This window comes from Falco peregrinus, chromosome Z, assembly GCF_023634155.1.
Source record: "Falco peregrinus isolate bFalPer1 chromosome Z, bFalPer1.pri, whole genome shotgun sequence".
Lineage (NCBI taxonomy): Eukaryota > Metazoa > Chordata > Aves > Falconiformes > Falconidae > Falco > Falco peregrinus.
Genome location: NC_073739.1, coordinates 69,204,166 through 69,224,841, shown reverse-complemented (window position 1 = coordinate 69,224,841; position 20,676 = coordinate 69,204,166). Strand labels below are relative to the sequence as shown.

Sequence of the window (20,676 nt, the reverse complement as noted above, 5' to 3'; positions counted from 1 at the left end):
TAGGAGAGTGCTGAAAACACATCTTCAACACAAAGTATTCTGCTTCCCCCGCCTCCCCTCCCCCCCCCCCCCCCCCCCCCCCCAAGTCTGGATATAGTACAAACATGGGAAATTTTAATAGAAGCTGTTCTCATTACACAGGAAAAAATCAGTGTCTGTTACCTCTGTAGATCTAATTATGCCAGTGTGCCAGATCAGGTGGAATCTTAACTGAAAACTAAACCTTTTATCTTCATCAATAAACTTAACTCCTGCCAGGGGAACTGGAGCAATATCTTGGCATAAGGAAGCATCACCAGCACCAGGGAAATAGTGTGTTCCCCACCCTCAAACAACACTACCCCTTTTGAGAGATGCTTCACCCCAGCTGGTATTGTGCATCATTACCAACTCAGGAACAGAGCGTGCCGCTATAATCATACAACTCACCTTCACCTGTGCACTTGAAACCTTTCATCTTTCATGTAAGCTTAGAGTATGTGTACACTGTGTGGCAATGTGAACAAACTCACTAAAGGGCCAGTCCTCCTGCAAGCTAGCAAGGTAGAATAACCAGGTGGAGAAAAAAGCCAGAGCAAAGCAACCCTGTCTTCAATACTCTGTTTTTCCATACCTATTTTATGCTATCAGTTACTTCCTTCCAGAAACCAGGTATCTATAGCCTGTTGTGTACACAAGTTGGACAGATTCTGACTAAAGGCTCAGTGTATGCCTAGGCCAAAGCATTTTCCATTTGTACTGAACCGCTTTTGTAATCATTATAGGTGAATGTGAATATGTGCCAAAGGCAAAAATGTTGTACTCAACGTTTCCAAACCTTTCTATCTGTTCGCTATGAAGAGGGAAAATGCTCACACTCCTGATGACTAAGAAGACACTGCCTTTTCTGCAGAGCTAATCCAGGCAGAGAACCAAAGAAATGTGCCAACATTCATTCCTTTGAAATAGACAGCAAGGCTATACTGTCTGGTAAATCAAGTAACAGCCAAACTGGTTTTCTTATCTGAAACAAGTTTTCAAGAAATTTGATCATTGAAAAACACTTCCACTGGCAGAAACGAATTGGGGAAAAAACTTTTTTTTCCTTTAAAGTCAGGATTTTCTTTTTAACAGAAACAGGTTTCAACACCCATAGAAACTGCTGAAGCATGGTGCCCTATGCACCACATACTAAAGCCATGGTTTTCCTTAACTAACACTGCAGCACTCCTTTCTTCATACTGAACGAGAAGATGGCAACAACCCACTTCTCCTTGGTAGCACTGGAAACTAACATCAGAAGTTTCTAACTGCAATGAATATTCATCATTACAGTAACAGGTGATCAGCTTTTATATATTGCCATTCAGACTGACAGTACCTAGTACAAGCTCTGCTGTAGGATACACAGGTAGAGCCTCTTCCAAGTCAACTTTCAAGGGAAAAAGAGGTGCAATCTTTTAACAGATTCATGGTTCCCAGTCCAAGTCCCCATACATTGGAGCTACAGCAAATCACTTTTCAGAGAAACATAAACTGAAGCAAAGACTTAGCACTGAAAACTTCAGCCATGACACTGATTGCAATTGTTAAATCTTTTAAAGAAAAAACTCCCGACTTTGGAGATTTTGATTTTGAGAAAGAAAATCGTCTAATTTTACAATAAAAGTTTGTTCTGCATTTAAAAAGTTACAGTTCATTTTAAAAAGCTGGTCATCCCTTCCTCTGAAATGTTAAGTCTAGAAGTGATGTGAAGTGCCTCATGAGAACTGCCTTCAGTTGTTCCACTTTTTCATGTTTCTCTGCATGTCAAAGCATCTCCTGGATAAAAGTCCTTGAAGAGACGGTTTCCTTCTCCAGCAACAGGAAATCACGGTCAATAACAGGAAAACAACCCAACATATAATCCCAATTTTAGTCAGCTACCATCTAGTTAGCGCAATCGGCAGCGACTGAAATGCAATTCAGTGCACCAGAAGTAGGCATCTCTTTTAGGGAAGGAGCAATCACATTTGAAGCACTGCTGAACAGACTGACTAGCTACACACTGAATACAAAGGGACTCTGATGATTTGCTATGAGATACACGTCTTCTATTTAGTCCGCTAAACCCAGCTGAGGTATCTGGGTCAGGTACACTGAAGCAGAAGCACACTTTTCACCCAACTTGATCTAAGTCAGGCACCAGGAGAGTGCATGAAACACTGCTGATGTCTCTGTAGCCATACAAAATCACTAGAAATACCACTTGGCCAACATTTATATAGACACGTAAATGCAAGATGCATGATGCAAGATGCAAGATGCAAGAGCATGTTAAATTGCTTTTACTTTGGGAAAAAAAAATAAATAATTCATGTGCATACATTTTTATGGTATGAAGCTCTAAGTGCATTTGTTTTGCTTATTTATGTTTGATGCACAAGGTGTACAAAACATTCACCCAAAAGATGCTGGCAAATCATGCAAACCTTCATATTAACAAAACATGCCTAGAATAAAGGAAGATCTCTCTCTCTCCAGGGACTACTGAAACAAAAGTTACTTGCTAAAAGGTTTTGCTAGCTAGAGTATTCCCCAAGCATGCTTCCACAGTAAGACCAGGAAATAACTGAGTGCTTGTGTCTATACATTATATATAGTTAAATCAGCAAAAAGACATAGATGATTTTGTTGAAAATATATTGATAAAGCCTTATTACTCAAATCTTACAGTATTCATTTGCCCCAGAAACACTTCATAATTTTAGAGCAGTTATCACAAAATATGCTTCTAAACTGTTGGCAGCAATACATAAAAAAAAGTTGGTTTTGTTTGACTTATCAGCAATTTAAATGAAAATGTAAAAGTGAAAATAGCAGCATTGTAAGCCTGTAAGTTCAAGTTCCTTATGGCATTGTTATGCCTGCCACCCTCGTTTCATTTCTTTACCACAGTTACTGTACCACAACTCAGTTACCAGTTTCTTTGGCCTATCTTTAAAAATTGTTGCGAAGGACTGGACAGCAGATCAAGGAAACTGCCCCACACCAGGACCCCTTACTCAATGTCACGCAATATGTAACGGGAAAACCAACTATGACTAAGTAAGATTAAATTCCCTTGGCAACACGAGCAAGGCTCCATGAACATTAGTAATGTTCCTTGGACAAAGGAATGTTTCTGTGGTGGATATGGCAACAGCACACAGTCTGACTTAGTCAATTACCCCTGCAAAAGTTTCAGTATACAAATCCATTTTCATACAGATTTTCCACCCATATTTACTAATACAAATGTTTTCAGTCAATTAATTTTGACTAAAATATCTGTTTTTACAAACTGCCTAGAAATCTAGTTAATGTTTCCATCAAAAGGAATATGGTATCAATTTTTTTCTATTTTCAATATTCTGAAGATTTCCTTAACAACACATGAAAACGTATTTGCCAAGTAGTTGCTTTCCCAGGTTTCCTAGTCATTGAGACATCTAAACACTTCTCCTTACCCCTAGGAAATTCAGTACACGTTAGGTTAAGCAAATGGAAAATGATTATATGAACACAGAAGGAAACACCAGTGTGCGATATATGTATCTATAAATGCAAGTACTACTTAATAGTGGGTTTATGTTACAAGTAACAGAAAACAGCCCTACAACAGAGCATGCAAATTTATAATTCAATGTAGATGATGTAAAACTTGAGGAATTTTAAGAAAGAACTGAAGGCAACAATTTGTTATTTCAAGAAAATGTGTTACTACTGTTTTTTTGTAATGAAGGCAAAGGGTACTTTAACTTGACAGTCCCTGGTTTCAATGCAAGGTCTGCCCGTAGCAAGGGAACAAAACCTAACTTCTGGACTCAAAATTATCAGTTGATTAAAGTCCATGTGTGGAACACTTAAAAAATTTCTTCTGCTCTGAATAAATCTGTGTAATTTACAGAATTTAGATCGGCTCCATTACTTAAACAGACGTATTCTTTTGATGCATTTTATCATTTACTTTCATACTGACAGTAGCTGATGGAATATAAACACGTGTTCAAAAGTAACTATGTACAAATATTTCTTTTGGACTGAATTTTGACACCTTCCCTCTCTCTCTTTCTGGAATTTTATTTCCATTAGCAAAGGAAATGCTCTTCTGATAATAAGCTAATACCAATGACCTGCATGTTTCAGTTTAATTCAAACTCAGCAGTGTTTTCCCTGGAGCACAGCATCAATTCTGAGTAATTCACTTACCAATAATCAATGAAAGGCACATGATACAATATACTTCACTGTATATGTATCTGTCATATACATATACATGTATACTTCACTGTCATGCGAAAATACAGATTACATTTTAAACTAGAATATAAACTGATGGGAAATGTATTCACTCTCTCTGTTAAGGCCACTAGGGAATTAGGAACTATTTTATTTCTAGAGGACTGGGGAGAAGAAAAATCCCAACATTTTTATTTTAGCTTGGCAATTATTAGTACCTACGTTTTATGACATCAATCCATCTAAGCAGGAAAAAAAGCAGCAAGTTCTAACAAAAAAGTCAGAAGCCCCCCCTCCGCTTTGTTCAGCTTTGTAAGTAAACTAGAAGATACATGGAAAAAAATTAGATTAGCATAGTAAATGAGCCACTGAAATAACTGATATTTTAGTGATGTGCAACATTATGCATAACATTATTAGCTTGAGTTTGCTAATTTTTTTGTGTAGTTCACATGTTTTCTGTAATTCACATTTACTCTTTATTGTAATGCATGCAGTAAAGCACAAATTTGTTACGTTTTCAGTATCTTGGTTTAATTTTGCCATGGTTTTGCAACACGTGACCAGTATCGATGCATAGTTTTGAAATGCACATGAAAGGTGCTGGTAAGGAACTGTTAGGCAATTCATAATTTGCAGGTGGCACCTCCTAGGTAACACAAACTGAAACAAATATTTAACTTCTCTTTTGTTCTCTAATCTGTCTACCCACAAATTACAGCATTACATGCAGCTTGTCAGTTTACCTTGAAAAGCTGTCAATGGACCGAGCTAAAGTTGCGTAAACATCAGGATGAGGTGTGAGACTGCCACCTCTGTTGGAGGGAGAGACAAGTGCTTACTGCTTTCCTTACATTTCTAAGTGGTGCTCACGTATGGCTGTGGTAGAACTGGTGTAAGAACATGATCAGAAAAATAATTTTGAAATACAGCTGAAAATTATTGTAATCCCCACACAGACAATTAGCTAGAAATACAGAGAATGAAAAGCCGTGTTTTTTAAACTACTAAAGATGCATTCATTAACTGATCCTTAAACATAGGCAAGAGAGTACAGTACCAATCCTAAAGGACTGCTGGTGGACATACAGTTATCAAAAAAGCTACAGCTACAATCTAAAAATGAGAACATGTAATTCTTCACTTTGTTCCTATATACATTCCCCTTTGCAAGAAATCTGAGTAAAACAAAATTATACAAATATTATACCATGAAACAAGAATACAGAAAACTTTCTACACACATTTAAGTGTTCACTTCTTGCACAAAATATATTCATTATTGGCATTTCATAACCTATAGTGTAAAACATAGGTCAGAAGTAAATGAACAAGCAACATTCCTCGTCTACTAAACCATCATGCCTTTGGATAAAAGACAGTTCTTGCTCTGAGGGCTCTGAAGCAAGACATTTCTGATGTTGTTTCTGGGAAACTTTTACATACTATAGAAGACAGAAATCCACGGTATGAGGATAATCCTTTAAGGAATGTTCTGCTTCTCCGATCTTCTTTCCAAGAAAAAAACTTTTATTCGTATTAGAATAAAGGCTAAACAGGCCCGCTGTACTGTCAGACAAGTTTCCATAAGCATACACTTCTAACATGAAGAACAAACAGGGCAGAGACTGTTCTTTTTGTGGGAAGGCACATTTCAAAAGGGTGAAACACTTTCTGTAACTAGCTCTGTAACTGCAGAGTCTTTAGCACTCTGCAGCCATAGAAGATCCCTGTATTCTTCTGTAATTTTTTTGTACTTTGTACTAATATACCTTTACTAATGTAGATGTAGTATGAATGCATCACATCATCTTTGCACTCTTTGATAACCTAAGTTCAGCACATGCTACCCTATACATGCTCTTCCGTAAAAATAATCCCTTTTGACAGCTATTTGTCACAAACTGGAATAATTAAGGCCCCATCTCCTTACTGGCCAATGGAATTCAAGGAATAAAAAATTACCAAAACAATTATTAATAGACATTCCTCAGCATGTACACTGTACACTAGCCCAGAGCTTAATTTTTACTTTGGTACTTTTTCTGAGGAATTTCTGTAAATGAAAACCCACTTTAAACAAATGTCACAGTGCAAATTACTATGTTATGAACCTGCAACATCATAACATTTTTCCTTAAGGAACTTATTTATAAGGAAATGTCTGTATCCATATAATAATAATGCATTTTATTTTATAATAATAAGGATGATCTTGCACTTAATGGAAAATACTCTTTATGAGTACAGTAGGAAGGTCTTTAAGCAAACTCACATTCTGAGCAATTTTCATTTCCTTATACCTTCCTGAATCTTCCCTAAAGCTTATGTTTTACTGTAATAAATAAGTTTGCCTTTACACAATCCTTAAATATTCACTAGAATTTCTTAGTTTAAAATCAAGTAATATTCATAATTAGTACATTTTAAAAACTAAACAGTTTGGCCAATGCACATAATACTGTAACCAACTATCTTCTTTCCAATCACACATAATAGCTAGCAATTATCAGTACAAAGCAACTACAGAGGAACAGTATTTAGTAGAAACACTATATGATAGCAGTGTTCAAAGATGTGCTGATACACAGTTGTGCATTGTGAAATACAAACAGAATTTCTTGTAAAACAGTTGAATACAGGAGTCCAACAGGAAAACAAATAAAATCCAAAAGACTAACATGTTTTTTAAGTGCCATACACTACTAAATTCTCACTAATACTTAGCATTTATATAGTATTTTACATTTGTAAAGTGCCATACAAATGCTATCTAGATTAAATGTATTATCTAAAGGCAGAATACAAATCCAAAGTGAATGATCAGATGAACAGCACCATGACAGTAAAATGTGATGTCATTACTAGAGGCACACCAAGTACTTTATGAATCAGCAAGCTAGGCATGAATTATAATGGAAGACTACATATTTACAAGGGGAAGGTATAGACATTAAATCATTACCATTCATTAAATAGGTTTCTATGACCACAAGGAATTCACACAGGAGCTGTAACTGGCTCCACAGCCTTAAAATGCCTAACTCAGAAGTTGTAGGAAACATAAAGAAACCATTTCAGTGATAAACAGCTTATTTCAAGTGCTAATACAAACAACCTTTAAGAGTTATCATTAACTTCCATTAATTCAAGTGTTAATACAAACAACTTTAAGAGTTATCATTATTACACATCAATGTGGATTCCATGTTTTATAGACATTAATTCTCTAGTGCCTGTTAAATACATAACAAATGAACATAGATGAGGTAAAGATGCTGTAATTGCCACATACAGCCAATATGGTAAAGGAGGAGTTTTTCCAAATGGGCAGATCCAGAGGCCATGACGAATCCCATCACGGATGTGGTGAGAGGTCCAGGATATGAACAACATCCAGGGAAGAAAGCACCATGAATCCTTAAGCCTGAAAAGGTGCATAATAAACTTTAATGTCAGAGCCACAATAGGAATCACAGTAGAACAATGAAGAAGTGGTCTCTGTGGAAGAGTCAGAGCAGCCTGCGGAAAAGAAAAATATAATTGGCAATGGCTACAATCATAAGAAAGGTTTGAAGTACTATCAAGTGGCTAAGTGGACGTGCAAAGAAAAACACACTGTTCCTTTCCACTGTAGTTGATCAAAATCAACAGTATGACTATATTTAGATACGCCAGAGCTGTGTGCTGCTCTCTCTTGTATGATATGAATCATGCACCCTACTAAGCATCACCAATGGCAATACAGCGAGGGAGACGGATGAGGCAAGCTATTTGTCATACTGTCGTGTAGTATACAGGAACTTGCACAGTCTGCTGCACTGATTATTTGTATTTAATTTGAAGATAACTGGAAGGAGAACAACTACACAATACACTTGAAATATTTAATATGCTTTACTTGAAGTATTTCATATACTTTAATGGCATTCATTTTCAAAAATACATCCTGTATTATACCACAGTTAGAACCCGTGAAGTTGTTTCAGCTGGACAGTATCTAAAACAGAAGAGTAATTTCCAATACAACAAAAATATGATCTAATTTACATGTATTTTAATTGCCTTGACAGAGTATTCTTTATGAAAAGGCAAAAGGCAAGTTCAGAAGCCAGCATTTGTACCATTTATGACTGGGGTTTTTATATCAACAACTTGTTTAACGTTACCTTAGTTTAAAGCCTGGTATTTGGTTTTAATTAAGGTGAATGTCCAGCTAGTGAGATAAAATTTAGCCATTTTTAAAAGTGGTATTTATCAATTTAATATACGTATTTGACAAAATATTCCAGATGTACATACCAGCAAGAGCAAGAACTATCTCCACAAGTTCAAAGACAGTAAAAAAAATTAAGTAATAATATTTTGGATTTCTAAGTAACAAACTAAGTAGATTCTTGTTTCTGTAAGCACAGGAGAAATACTAGCCCATTACTAAAAGATCTATACAGGTGCTGATGCAATATTAATTGGCTCAATTCAGATACTGGTGAACATTTGGAAAGACTAACAGGCCCCAGAGGCATCTCTTTGTGCATGACGGTGCATCTGATCATTATGTTGAACACATCCCTCACTGCATCTCTTGCAGAAAGCAAACGAAGCATAGCTACAAGACACCAGCCAGTAACCCAGGGGTGCTCAAACTGTTTAACCAGGGGGCCGGCGCGGCTGAAGTGGCAGGCAGCCATCTGCGGCTGCTTGGTTTCCCCCCCCAACCCCCAGCGAGGCAGGGGGGGGGGGGGGGGGGGGGGGGGAGGGAGGTGTCTGTAAATACCGGGGGCCGGATTGAGGACGCTGGGGAGCTGTATCCAGCCAGTGGGCTGTAGTTTGAGGACCTCTGCAGTAACCCATTAATAGTTCAGTTGTGTTAACTATTGCAGCTATGGTACCTGACAGTGGGACTCTGGTGTAACTTCATCAAGTTCTCATGGATAATTTAGACAACTGCTTGGAACCCTGTCTTCTCTGTAAGGAAATTTTGATGTAGCTTTAGCCAAGAAATAGAGAGATAGAAACTTACAGACTATCTTGAAATAAAGAGCCTGTACTTTAAACCAAAGCCAACATTAAAAAGCTGGCAGAAAGCTTTGCTCAATTTATTAGCTTCCCACCACATGCTTGTCCATGACTCTCTTGACCAGGTGATGGGATTAAAAAGCTCACGAACTGTCTCAACAACTTTTAACTGTAATGGTACGGACCCAACTCCTTAAAACCAGTGCAAAGGGTGCATCTTCTACAACTTAATTTCTTTTCATCCAAACAGATTGTTCATGGATTAAAGTACAAAATCTTGTGATGGTGAAATGGTTTTTCAACTGCCCTACAGTCAGATTTTTGTTACTGTCAGCAAGAGCCTCAAAAGTCCGTATTAGCCTAATTTTGAAAAATCACCCTGGCTAGTGATACATTTTGGCAGATAACCTATTGATATCTGGTCAGTATTTCTGCATTTTGAAAAAATCGGTGGCAAAGTCTAAATAAGTCTTTCCCTTCTTCCCTACACAGGTCAGGTGCCAAGAGCAATGCAGTAAGGAGAATGTTAATGTTAAATTATGTATGCAATGTTATCAGCATTAGTGCCAATCTTTATCCAGTTTTGGGAAGGTGATGCTTAATTTTTTTTTATACAAATATTAGAAGGCAGGGTTGTTCACACAGCAAACTTGAGCATTCAATTTTAGCACAAGAAAACCCTATTTTGTAATTGCAGTACAGTCATTAGGCTTCAGAAATGCTACTGCCCAAGTTCTGAGGGAATAGCCTGCTTTCTCTTTTACATTCTGCAACTAGAGGCACATTTACATCCTTGAATTGCCAAGTCCAAGAGTCAAACACATAGCTCTACTTGGTAATATAAGCTGTTAAGACTTTTTCCTAACAGGCAAATTTGTTTGCCTTTATAAGTCACTGGATCTTAAAAAGCCTTTTCTGCCTCAAACCTCCTGGAAAAAGATGAACGTGGTTTGGGTGAATTTAGGGGAAAGCCTGCTGTAAGAGACATCAGGCTGCAGCTGCAAGCAGGATATATTCATAATACAAATTACCTTTGCATATGCCTACATGTTCAGTTTTAGAACATGTTTTTATTTTTACATGTAGGGTTTTTTTACATGTTTTAGGTGCAAGATCTTGAAGTTCCTACTCCTCCAGCCCCTCTCACAAACTCCAATGAGCAGCTGGAGCCAGGAGACAACAATCATGCAGCACAATCCAAGCAAACTCTTTAATACCTAAAATGACACCATGGAATTTATGTAACAACATGGGCTCCCTCACTTCACAAGCGTAACATCCTGAGTTTTGAGGATGATGTGTGAATTCAATGTTAAATTAATTGTGTGTGTGTGCAAAGTTTATTCTCCAATTCCAGAAATGCTCTCATGTAGCCCAGATTAGTTAGCAGCAGCACATTAACCAGCTCTGTTTCATATGTTTGCTGGTACAATCTTGTTTGGCCCCAGCTGCTTTCTCTACACTTTTAGAAGCTGGTGAGTCTTAAGTAGCAAGCTAGCCATTTCTGCATGTCTGTTCTGCAACACGAGTGTTTGGGCTACAAGCCTGCGGGACACTGGGAACAGCCCATCATGCTGTTCTTGTTCATCAGCAGTGGTGAGTATGACGGCAGGCTGCAGTAACTTTTGCTTTTAGAGCTAGTCAATGAGACAGATTCTTCAACACTTTTGTGCACATAACACACAGTAAACCCCACAAAGAATACAAAGAATTACAAATTCTAAGTAGCGAAGTCTTTGTAGACTTTACACTTGTTGCAAAAATGATGTGGCCAAAAGGGCAGGTCACACACTACTTGGTACACAAGTATTTATCAGAGTAAACATAAATACCATAGGTGACTATTTACACTGAATACTCCAGAAAAATGATGACACCATGAAAAAAAGCCCAACAACCAAATAATCCAAGCAGTGAGCTGTGTCAGCAGGAACAGGAGTAGATGACTGGAGCAACGTGAAGGTAGCAGTTGCATGTCAAAGGCAATACTGCCTTGCACTGCATAGAAGGGTTACTTCAGAAAAGTAACCCGTCATTAGATTTAAGAGTGATGAGGAAAAGCTTTATAGATAATTGTGTACAGTAATGTGAAAAATACTATTGCTACAAATTAGTAATAGTGGTGTGGTTAGTTAATTAGATTTCTTATTTTATTAGTTCCTTAGTAACGTGTTGCATAAGCAGCGAAGATTATCATCTCTCAAATCAATTACTCTCAATCCTGCAATCTAAAGAGGGAAGAATGAGACTGGAACTAACAAATACATAGTAAAAAAGTATCCCACAACATACTAAATTACATAGGCAACAGCCTGAAATTACCACATGAAAAGGTAAGGTGCATCATATTAAACTGAGCAAAGAAAAATCACATATTAAAACCAGGTCTAGCTAGCCAGGCACTAACACAGCAGAAACATTTGTGTGGATTTCATTATATCATAAACTAAAAAGACTCTGATGGCATTGTAAGAAGACATAAAAACTTCAACAGATTTTTTTTTTTCTTTTTAAAAAGATGGAAGTGTTGTATGCATGTGACATTCAAAGGAATTAATCTATGCTATTTGGCTCAAATGAAGTCTCACCTAAAATACTACACACAAGTTGGGAACAGGACCCTTTACAGGTAATGTAGGCAAAGGGCAATCCGGAGGAGATGAGAAAAAACCTAAGAGGTGTAGAAAACATAAATCCAGACACCCCAGATTTTTCTGTGATTTACTTAGTCAAGAAGACACTTTTTGTAAAGCATAATGGTTTTCCTGGTTATAAGAGTAATACTGTCAGTGCTGTAAGGGTCAAAAGACCTACACAGGATATGATTTACAAGTAAACATCCTTTATCAGCCCCGTTAATGTATGGAAGGGGGAGGAGTCTGTAGAGAAATGACTATGAAAAAGCCTTTGGGTACCTTGCCTTCTTACCTCAGCTAAGTATGTTTGGCTACTAAAAGGCTATTCTTTTACCTGTGATACCTTCTACCACTATATATTCTATTGTGGTTTTTGATTTGAAAAGCATTGTCTGGGAGATCACAGCAATCAGCTGTCTTTTTCAGAGAGGTCTTAGAAAGAAAACAAATCTAACTATCAACAATACTTTAGGCTGGACATTAGAAAACAACTGCTAGCTGCTTGGGAACTGAAACAACTCAAGAACAAATTAGTGATGAAATTGCAATAATTTACTTTGTTTGGGATACTAGAGATCGGCTACACAAGCATTCTCCATCATGTAAAGTGTAAACGTATTTAACCTTGCCTCACTGATGGTAGTGAAGCGACAGGTCACCACTCAACTCTGATACAACACAACTTTCTAAACAGACATTGGTGAAGTGTGTCATCTAGTGGTCATAATTAAGAAAAAATACTGGTAATCTCAAATGCAAGAAAAAGCAGCAATAAAATTTTAACAACACTTTCTAATAATCAGCCATTCATTACTTGCATTTTCTGATTTTTAAATAAAATATGCATGAGAAAAATTATAATTTAAATGCTATACCAAAATGATAATATTACAGGACACATTAATCAACCAAAGTAACTTTCCTTTTCTTTATATGGTTTTATAATTTCATAGTATTCCCATATGCAAAAAGTACAGAAAAGGGAAGAACTAGAGACTGCCTAGAGAGGGACGACATCAGGCACCAGTACAAGCTAGATGCTGGCTGGCTGGAAAAAGTTTTGGGGGAATTAAACTTCTTTAATAACAAGCTGAATGAGTCAGCAATGTGACCTTGTGGCAAAGGCGGCCAGTGGTATCCTGGGCTGCACTAGGAGTGTTGCCAGCAGGTTGAAGGAGGTGATCCTTCCCTTTCTCCTCAGCACCAGTAAGGCCACTTCTGGAATGCTGAGTCCAGTTCTGGGCTCCCCACTATGAGTGAAAGATGTGGCTACTGGAGATTGAGATCAGAGAAGGGACACTAAGATCGTGAAGGGACTGGAGCATCTTGCATATGAGGAAAGGATGAGAGCTGGGACTGTTTGGCCTGGAGAAGGGAAGGCTCAGGGGAGATGGCATCAAGGTGTACCAGTATTTGAAGGGAGGGTGTAAAGAGAAGACAGCCAGGCTCTTCCCAGTGGTGTCCTCTGACAGGGCAAGAGGCAACAGGCACAGATTGAAACACAGGAGGTTCCTCCTGATGTGAGGAAACACGTTTCCACTGTGAGGCTGACTGCACACGACAGGAGGTTGCCCAGAGAGGTTGTGTAGTCTACATCCATAGAGATACTCAAAACTTGTCTGGACACTGTCCTGAGCAACTGGCTTCAGGTAAGCCTCCTTCAGAAAGGGGAATTAAGAAGGCGACCTCCAGAGGATCCTTGCAACTACAACCACTCTGACTCTGTGAAAATGGCCTCTTTGTCAAAGATTGTCAAATATAAGGGGGAAACTAAACAAATGTACAAACAGGAAAATGTCTTTTCCCTACAACAAATAGGGATATTGTATGTAAACAAAACCTGATTTACCACCAGAAGTTTGATTTTTACATCTCCATTATAAGCAATAATGCTTCTTGCATTTACCTGTCTCCTACATATTTTTTTAAAAAATGGTAAACTATTTTGCATTGTTTTACTTTAATTAAAGGATTACAAAGAACAGTAATTTTCCCTCCACGTCTTTCCTTCCTCTTCTTCCTAGGAGCTACTTCCTTTGTGATCCACATGAAGACTGTAACAGCATTATGAGCAAACTGAAGGAGAAGAAAGAAGGACAGCTGGTCAAACAACTCAGTTATGCTCTGGTTGAATGGATTAAGGTTGGTATCTTCCCCTTCTCCTATGCAGGTCCATCCGTAGGTGGGAGCGTACATTTTTGCAGGGGGGACAGTAAGTAGCATATATGTATATGTATGCTAGCAACACCAGTATAATCAGCCTGTGAGGAACTGCGCTGCTGTACAGAGCAAATGCCTGATGTAGAGTGGCAGGGCTCTAGCCATGGGGATCAGGAGCCAGCTGGTGTTGTCTGCCTGAGGTATGAGACCTGGAGAGTGTTAGAGAACTGTGGCAAGGGCTGGGGCAGCTAGAGCTTACAGAAGGTGCCAATATATCAGAGGGTATACAGAAGAGACTGTTGTGGTCAGTGAACGCTGGGTATGCGTATTTAGAGTAGGCAAGAAGATAGGGATATATATATTTATGTATGTGAATGTGGAAGCAGAAACATGACACATCTAAACCACTGGAGAACCACTGAGTAAGAATTCCATAACCTGGTAGTACTAATCCTATTGAGAAACTTTGTCCTAACAAGCAGTTCTGCAAATAGATGATTATCACATACATTCCTTAACAGGAGCCAATTCACCCTTTTAGTTCTATTAACAAGTTTGACACTTGCTTTTTTGGTTTTTTGGTCTTTGGGGTTTTTTTGTTGTTCTTTTTTTGGGGTGTGGTTGTGGTGTTTGGTTTGGGGTTTTTTGTTTGTTTTTTACAATGAATTATATTTGAGGGCAAACTCAGACTGCCTTTGTAAAGGTGACTGCTCACATACAGCTTGTTTGTGGGAAAAATATTTAGGGCCAGCTAAACCCAAATGTACTACTCAGTAACACTGAATGAAATCAAACAGCAGCTCAATTATCTACTTTCCAGGTATTTCCACCCTTTATTGTAAACAGAAATGGAGTAATCCACTTTATACACAAAGTGCGCATGGCAGCACTTAATTGTTTAACTTATAGAACAAAGTAAATATGCTATACACATAGGATATCATGTACAAGGGCTTTCAGAACTCTTTTCAGAGCCTTGTAAGAAGCAGAATTTAACAGTAGACAAAATATTTTTAGGGCTTTTAAAATCTTAACTGCATACAAATAGAATTCCTATATATCTATTAAAAATGTATCTAATTAAAGTATCATCGGAACATCTTTTGTTTAGGATTTGGTAGAATAACAATAAAGTAAAACTTAAGAACAAAAATAAACAATCACTGATCTACTAACTTACCTTTAGCGATAGGGAGCCAGCCAGAAAGAAGTGGTCCACATCAATGACAGAGGCAAGGAAGCCAGCCAGAGTGACCTCAGTGAAGTCACTTTTCTTCCGAAGTCCAATCACTATTGCCCAGGACCACATTCCTAGTATACCATGCACTGCATTATCAGAGAAGGCTCGGAGCCAGTCATTTTGCTGAATGAATGAAAACTGCAGAAGTCTGTCTGCTACAAAGCAGAATAGCCCCAAACCTAGACTAGATATAACTGAAGCTGTGCTGAAAGTTTGGAGAAGAGCATGGGCCTTTTCAGTCTCAGATGCCATGGCAAAAACCATGTCACAGCACACAAAATGTCATCAAGATATACACTGTGCATTGTCCTTTGTATTGTCAGTTGTTCTGTAAATGTCAGAGAACAGAAAGAAAACTATTCAAGAAAAAAGTCCGTTAGCACAAAACATTTATCACAGCTACGACAGCACAAAACCCCCAAATTCAATGTTTACACTTAATATTCCTACGAAATTTTTTATTTCAGTTAATTTGTTGACCTGAACACTACAGCTCTGAATTAAAACACTTGTCCTCTTTTAATTAGAAGAAGCACCACTGTAACACGGACAGCTCTAACTCCACTTTCTGAAATCTCAAATTTTACAAAATAATCTGAAACATGTCTATGACATTGAATATGTTTCATGATTCCTCCTGGTCTTAAATACATGATATTCATTAAATTAAATCCTTTACACTGTGACAACAGAAAAAGATTCCATTTGGAGGATTCTTAGGACTGATGCTCAAAAATTTCAAATCTCTCTATGCAACAAATATTAAAACTGAGTTTCAAATATATAATCCAAACCACTATTTTCATTTATATACTTTGTAAACATATGTATTATCACCCTAGTACCCCCCTCTGAGCACCCCCTTGTTTAGCTTGGAGACTGGCATGTAGAATAAGCATTAAGAAAACCAGAACCGCTAAAGTACCTTCACTATTTATTGTAACACAAAGCCAACAACCAGTCAAAGAAGTAACCAAAACTCCTTACAGAGCAAAACTACATACCCTTTTCCTTAGCACTTGCTCTTGCAGCAAACTACTGTTACTTTTAGGACTTATCTACGGTCTGCCACACACTCTTAGTAACAGCTCTTTTTTTCAGAAAAAAAGAAACCTGATTTCAGTAATTTTACTTTTCAAAAGCTGACTGTCTAATTTTAAAATAAAGGTGTTATTAGCATTACTAATCACTTAAAAAACTTAAAAAACTATTCATGTTCTGTAATTGTTATAAAACCCTCTCCTACAAGTTGATTTATTGGGAATAATTATTGTCTTTAAGTAACTGCTTGACACCTCAAAAGAAATTCCAGAACCAATTCAAGATCTTAAAGGCACACCCAACCCCACTCCCAAAAACCAATCATAGGATACCTGGATTATAAAGACAGAGTACTCACTTCTGTAATAACATGAAAAAGAAGGCTTTTGAAATAAAAATCCTCATATAAATGACATATTTTCTATCTTAAGCACACTGAAAGCGGTCTTTGAAGGACAGTATCAGTTCTAACAATCCCAACTGTTACATGTTTTTCTGTATTTCTGGGGAGTCATGGAGATAGACCACAGTTTCCAAGCCTGCATCCTATCTAAAAACTGATTATTCCCAACAGTTTGCTATTTTTGTACAATATATTATATCTTGATAAACCTTCTTCATACAGTTCTACCAAGTAAATTTTTATTCTAAACGAGCTTTTCATGAATGTATTAGACTTCCTTTAAAAATGAGTACTTCTAACGACTTACAATGTTGATAAATAATAGTCTATGATTTTAAACACATTATTGATTACAAGATCGAGAAAATACAAAATGTTTCTTCCAGATTATTTACATGCCTGTTTATTGTAGAACTATCCACAGGACATATTATTGACGCTGATCTTTATAGAGAAAAGACCCCTGAATCATTTATTTGGAAAATGTTAAAAGAAGGAAGCATGAATAATACATGGAGTTTGCACACAGATGAAAAAAAGTGGGTCAAGTTTAGAGTCTGTTAACCATGACCGTGCCTCTTCTGAATGAACACGTAGAGACAAAGTATAGTCTAAAACACTGGAACTGCCATTTTCTAGTGGGTGACTGTATAATATACAGTGCGTTGCTGAATAAATCCCATTTTAAGGAACAAATAGGGATCTTCTCACAGTTTTTTACTCTATATAACCATCACGTCAGATTGGTTTTTATTTAAAAGTACCATAAAATCTGTGTAAGAATACAATCTGTGAAGAACTGATGTAGCAACATACCTAACATACCTTTAAAAAGCACACCAGTATTCAGAATCAAACTTACCCTGCTACTAGGAGAATGTATTTTTTCCATTGCAGATGCCTTATTCCAGTAGCAAATGGGCTCTATGCCTCAGCATTGAATCTCTGTGCTTTCTGAATCCCGTTTGCCCGGTCCAATGCAGGAAAGACCAAACACCGTTTCTTCCATCCTAAATAAAGCAAACCAGGCATCAGTAAGCACCAATAATACACAAAGCTCTTCAAACTCTCTAAAAAACATACAAGAAAACTTAATGATAGTAAAAAAATACAGAAAGAAGCAACAATTTTTTCATGAATTCCTGAAATATAATTGAGCTAAAAGCAACTTCAGCTAGGGCTTAAGAGGAAAAAAAAAAAAAGACCATAAAATGAGAGAAGGGCACAAATAAAGATGGAACAAGACGATAATTAAAAGACAATAAACCCCAATGCCATGCAGTCAGAAAAGGGCACTTCCAGCCTTCTGTTTTAAGTAACTGCATTTCAAAATACACAGAGATGGATTCTAACAGATTTTTCCTTGTAACTGTGTGTCTGGAAGAATTACACCTAATGAAACATACCTGAGTCATGTTCAGGGATCTCTTTTTAAAAACAAGTATCACCAGGCCAATTAGTGACTTTGGAATATGTAAGTAAAGACCTATAAATTCAAAAGCAACCGAGGTCCGTGCCAGTTCTGCGACAGGTTTACACTGCTTTGCTATGAATATCATTAACACGTGCATAAAGTATGAGAGACTTAAAAGAAACCCCCAAAACAGACTTGTGTGTCATGAAATAAAAGTAACAATTCCAACTGGAAAACAAGGACAATATGTGAATGGGTATCTCTAAACCAGAATTAAGAACAGGAAGCAAAACTGTGGCTTCAGTTTACCCTTAGTCAACAGCCATGTCCATAGCATGACTGTTCTTTTTACACAGTCTGTCTCTGGCATCTTTTAAAGACAAAAATGACAGCTGCCTGTGTAAAAATGAAATCACATTGCCAGCTACAATGGCATAAGTATAAATATTCTGCAGATCAAAAGTGAAATCAGACTAGAAAAATCAAAATTCTGTTCAACCAAAATAATTGCAGATATTACAAATTTTTATGTAAAACTATAAACTATATTTTTTCTCTGAAATATAATGATTTTCAGACTGTTTACAAAATATCACAATAAAGTGTCACAGATTTTTCTATCATATAGATCTCAAAACATAGTGGCAGAGCTTACAGTCTTGTTAGAACAGCGAGAAACAGATGTACTACACAAGAATGCTTAGAAGCCTATGGCTGGTCAGTTAACACAATGAAGGAAGGATTTAGGCTGAGTTTACATAAAACACATGCACACAACAGCTGATAAAGTAACAGTGCTTAAGAGTTGTGATTTTTCATTACATTGTTTTATGAGATAAATATTAGGCACAATGTCCACCTATTCCCACAAAACACAATTTTGCTGATATATTTGATTTCATTTAAGTAAATAATTTGTGCATTTGTTAAAATTATTTTAATAAACTTGTAAATTACCGACACAAGAAGATATTTAGATCAAAGCACTCTAAATATGCATTTAGAGAAATAGCTGTCACTAAAAGCCCTTCCAATTCATGCTGTTAAGAGCAAAACAAAAATCCAATGGCTAAACCTATCATTTAGGAACACTGCTCTCCAGAATTTTTGCCACCATTTTGCAGGTCATTATTTGGTACATGAATACATACAGGAATTTAACACATAAAATCAGTACAATTATGCACTTTATGCAAGAAGTCAAAAGACTGCAGTAGTGCCTTATACTTCCATAATCTCTAAAAAACATTACTTGATATTGGATGTTAATTTATATGAAAAGCTCAAGGATACGTATTATCTCAAGGAAAAGTCGATCTGAGCCTAAAGCAATGTGAAGAACTGATAATGCAAGTATTTTGGGGTCAGAAAATTGCAATGTATAACTGAGGTTGGAGTGTGGAAGAAGGCTGAAGAGGAAAGAGGACAAAAACATGCTAGAAATCTGTAGGATTCTACCAAGATACTGAGGAAAAAACTGAATTAAACCATGAGAAAATTAAGAAAAACAAACAAAACCCCAATAAAATCAAGATTTAGTTACATTTTTAATTTCAGACATCATAAATTAAAGTGTTTGAAAAGAGGTATCAAGACACCAAAATGTGGACCTTCTCCTTAATAAGTACTTTGGAACTGAGATGTACCTAAAAGAGTTGAAAGAAATATCCTAGAAGTATTTAGCAATGAGAAGCAGACCACAGTACTATCCATCCGAAGAAAAAATTGTCATCCTAGACAGAAAAAAAAAAATCAAAAAGGGAAGAAAAACGCGTGAGTATTTATGTGTTACCCTCATTAATTACAACATTCAGAACATAAAACGGCTAATCCAATTTAAGATTAAAATACAATCCGTATGTGTAGCTAAGGAGAGGGATGAAGGCAAGACAGGCATGCGGCAGTCAGACACGTAAAATTACAGAGATCAACAATTTTCATGTCTTGAGGAAAGGGTGTGCATTGTCTCAGCGCCCAGCACCCAAGTCCCTCATCAGCCATCTCCTCAGTCACTAAGAAACAGAAATGTACTGTCATCTCAGCCGCAAAAACGTAGCCAAGACTGTCAGGGAGCCTTAGAAGTAAGTGACATGCCTGTCTTTAGGTAAAGCACCACGTCACCGCTTCTTATGTTAAGCCCTCACAAAACGTACGGGCACCCGCGTTAACGGAACACGGACCTGCCACTGGCTCCTGCCAGGCTGCTACGGAATTCCTCCCCCGCTTCAGCTCCTCAGCAAAACTTACTGCATTGTAAACGCACCGGGGCCCCTCACCAACGGCCGCCGCAACCCCGCGGCCGGCGGCCCGGAGCCGTGCGGAGAAGCCCGTGTGCCCGGCCCGGCCCGCCCCGCCGCGCCCACCTGCGCTGCGGCCGCTGCCGCCCCCTCCGCCCCACGAGGCGCCACGGCCCGCCCCGCCGGCGCAGCGCTGCGCAAAGCACGCCGGGACGGCGGCCACCCCACGCCGCGGTGGGAGGCGCCTGCCCGCCCTGCCGCCCGCTGCCGCGCTGGCGGAGGGGGCG

At 37.8% G+C, this 20,676-nt stretch overlaps 1 protein-coding gene across 3 annotated transcripts; it reads right to left on the bottom strand.

Moving 5' to 3' along the window:
• Nucleotides 1–2,278: 2,278 nt before the first annotated feature.
• On the bottom strand, nt 2,279–20,560 carry TMEM267 (transmembrane protein 267). 3 transcript variants are annotated; one of them, XM_027793268.2, is made up of 4 exons: nt 20,333–20,560; nt 17,601–17,748; nt 15,235–15,622; nt 2,279–7,761 (listed from the first exon to the last, which is right to left on the bottom strand). In XM_027793268.2, the coding sequence occupies exons 3-4, from the start codon at nt 15,556–15,558 to the stop codon at nt 7,426–7,428; spliced, it is 660 nt and encodes a 219-aa protein (XP_027649069.1). In that variant the 5' UTR covers nt 15,559–15,622; nt 17,601–17,748; nt 20,333–20,560; the 3' UTR covers nt 2,279–7,425. The 3 variants fall into 3 exon arrangements, with proteins under 3 accessions (XP_027649069.1, XP_027649071.1, XP_027649072.1); XM_027793270.2 differs by lacking the exon at nt 20,333–20,560 and adding an exon at nt 19,799–20,311; XM_027793271.2 differs by lacking the exons at nt 17,601–17,748; nt 20,333–20,560 and adding an exon at nt 16,299–17,579.
• Between the last annotated feature and the right edge of the window lie 116 nt (nt 20,561–20,676).

Bases quoted from the DNA above. Each gene is read 5' to 3' on its own strand.
- TMEM267 (XM_027793268.2), bottom strand. From the start codon at position 15,558: ATGGTTTTTGCCATGGCATCTGAGACTGAAAAGGCCCATGCTCTTCTC. The intron at 7,762-15,234 runs GTAAGTTAGTAG...TCTTTTCCGCAG, and splicing joins CTGGCTCCCTATCGCTAAAG to GCTGCTCTGACTCTTCCACA.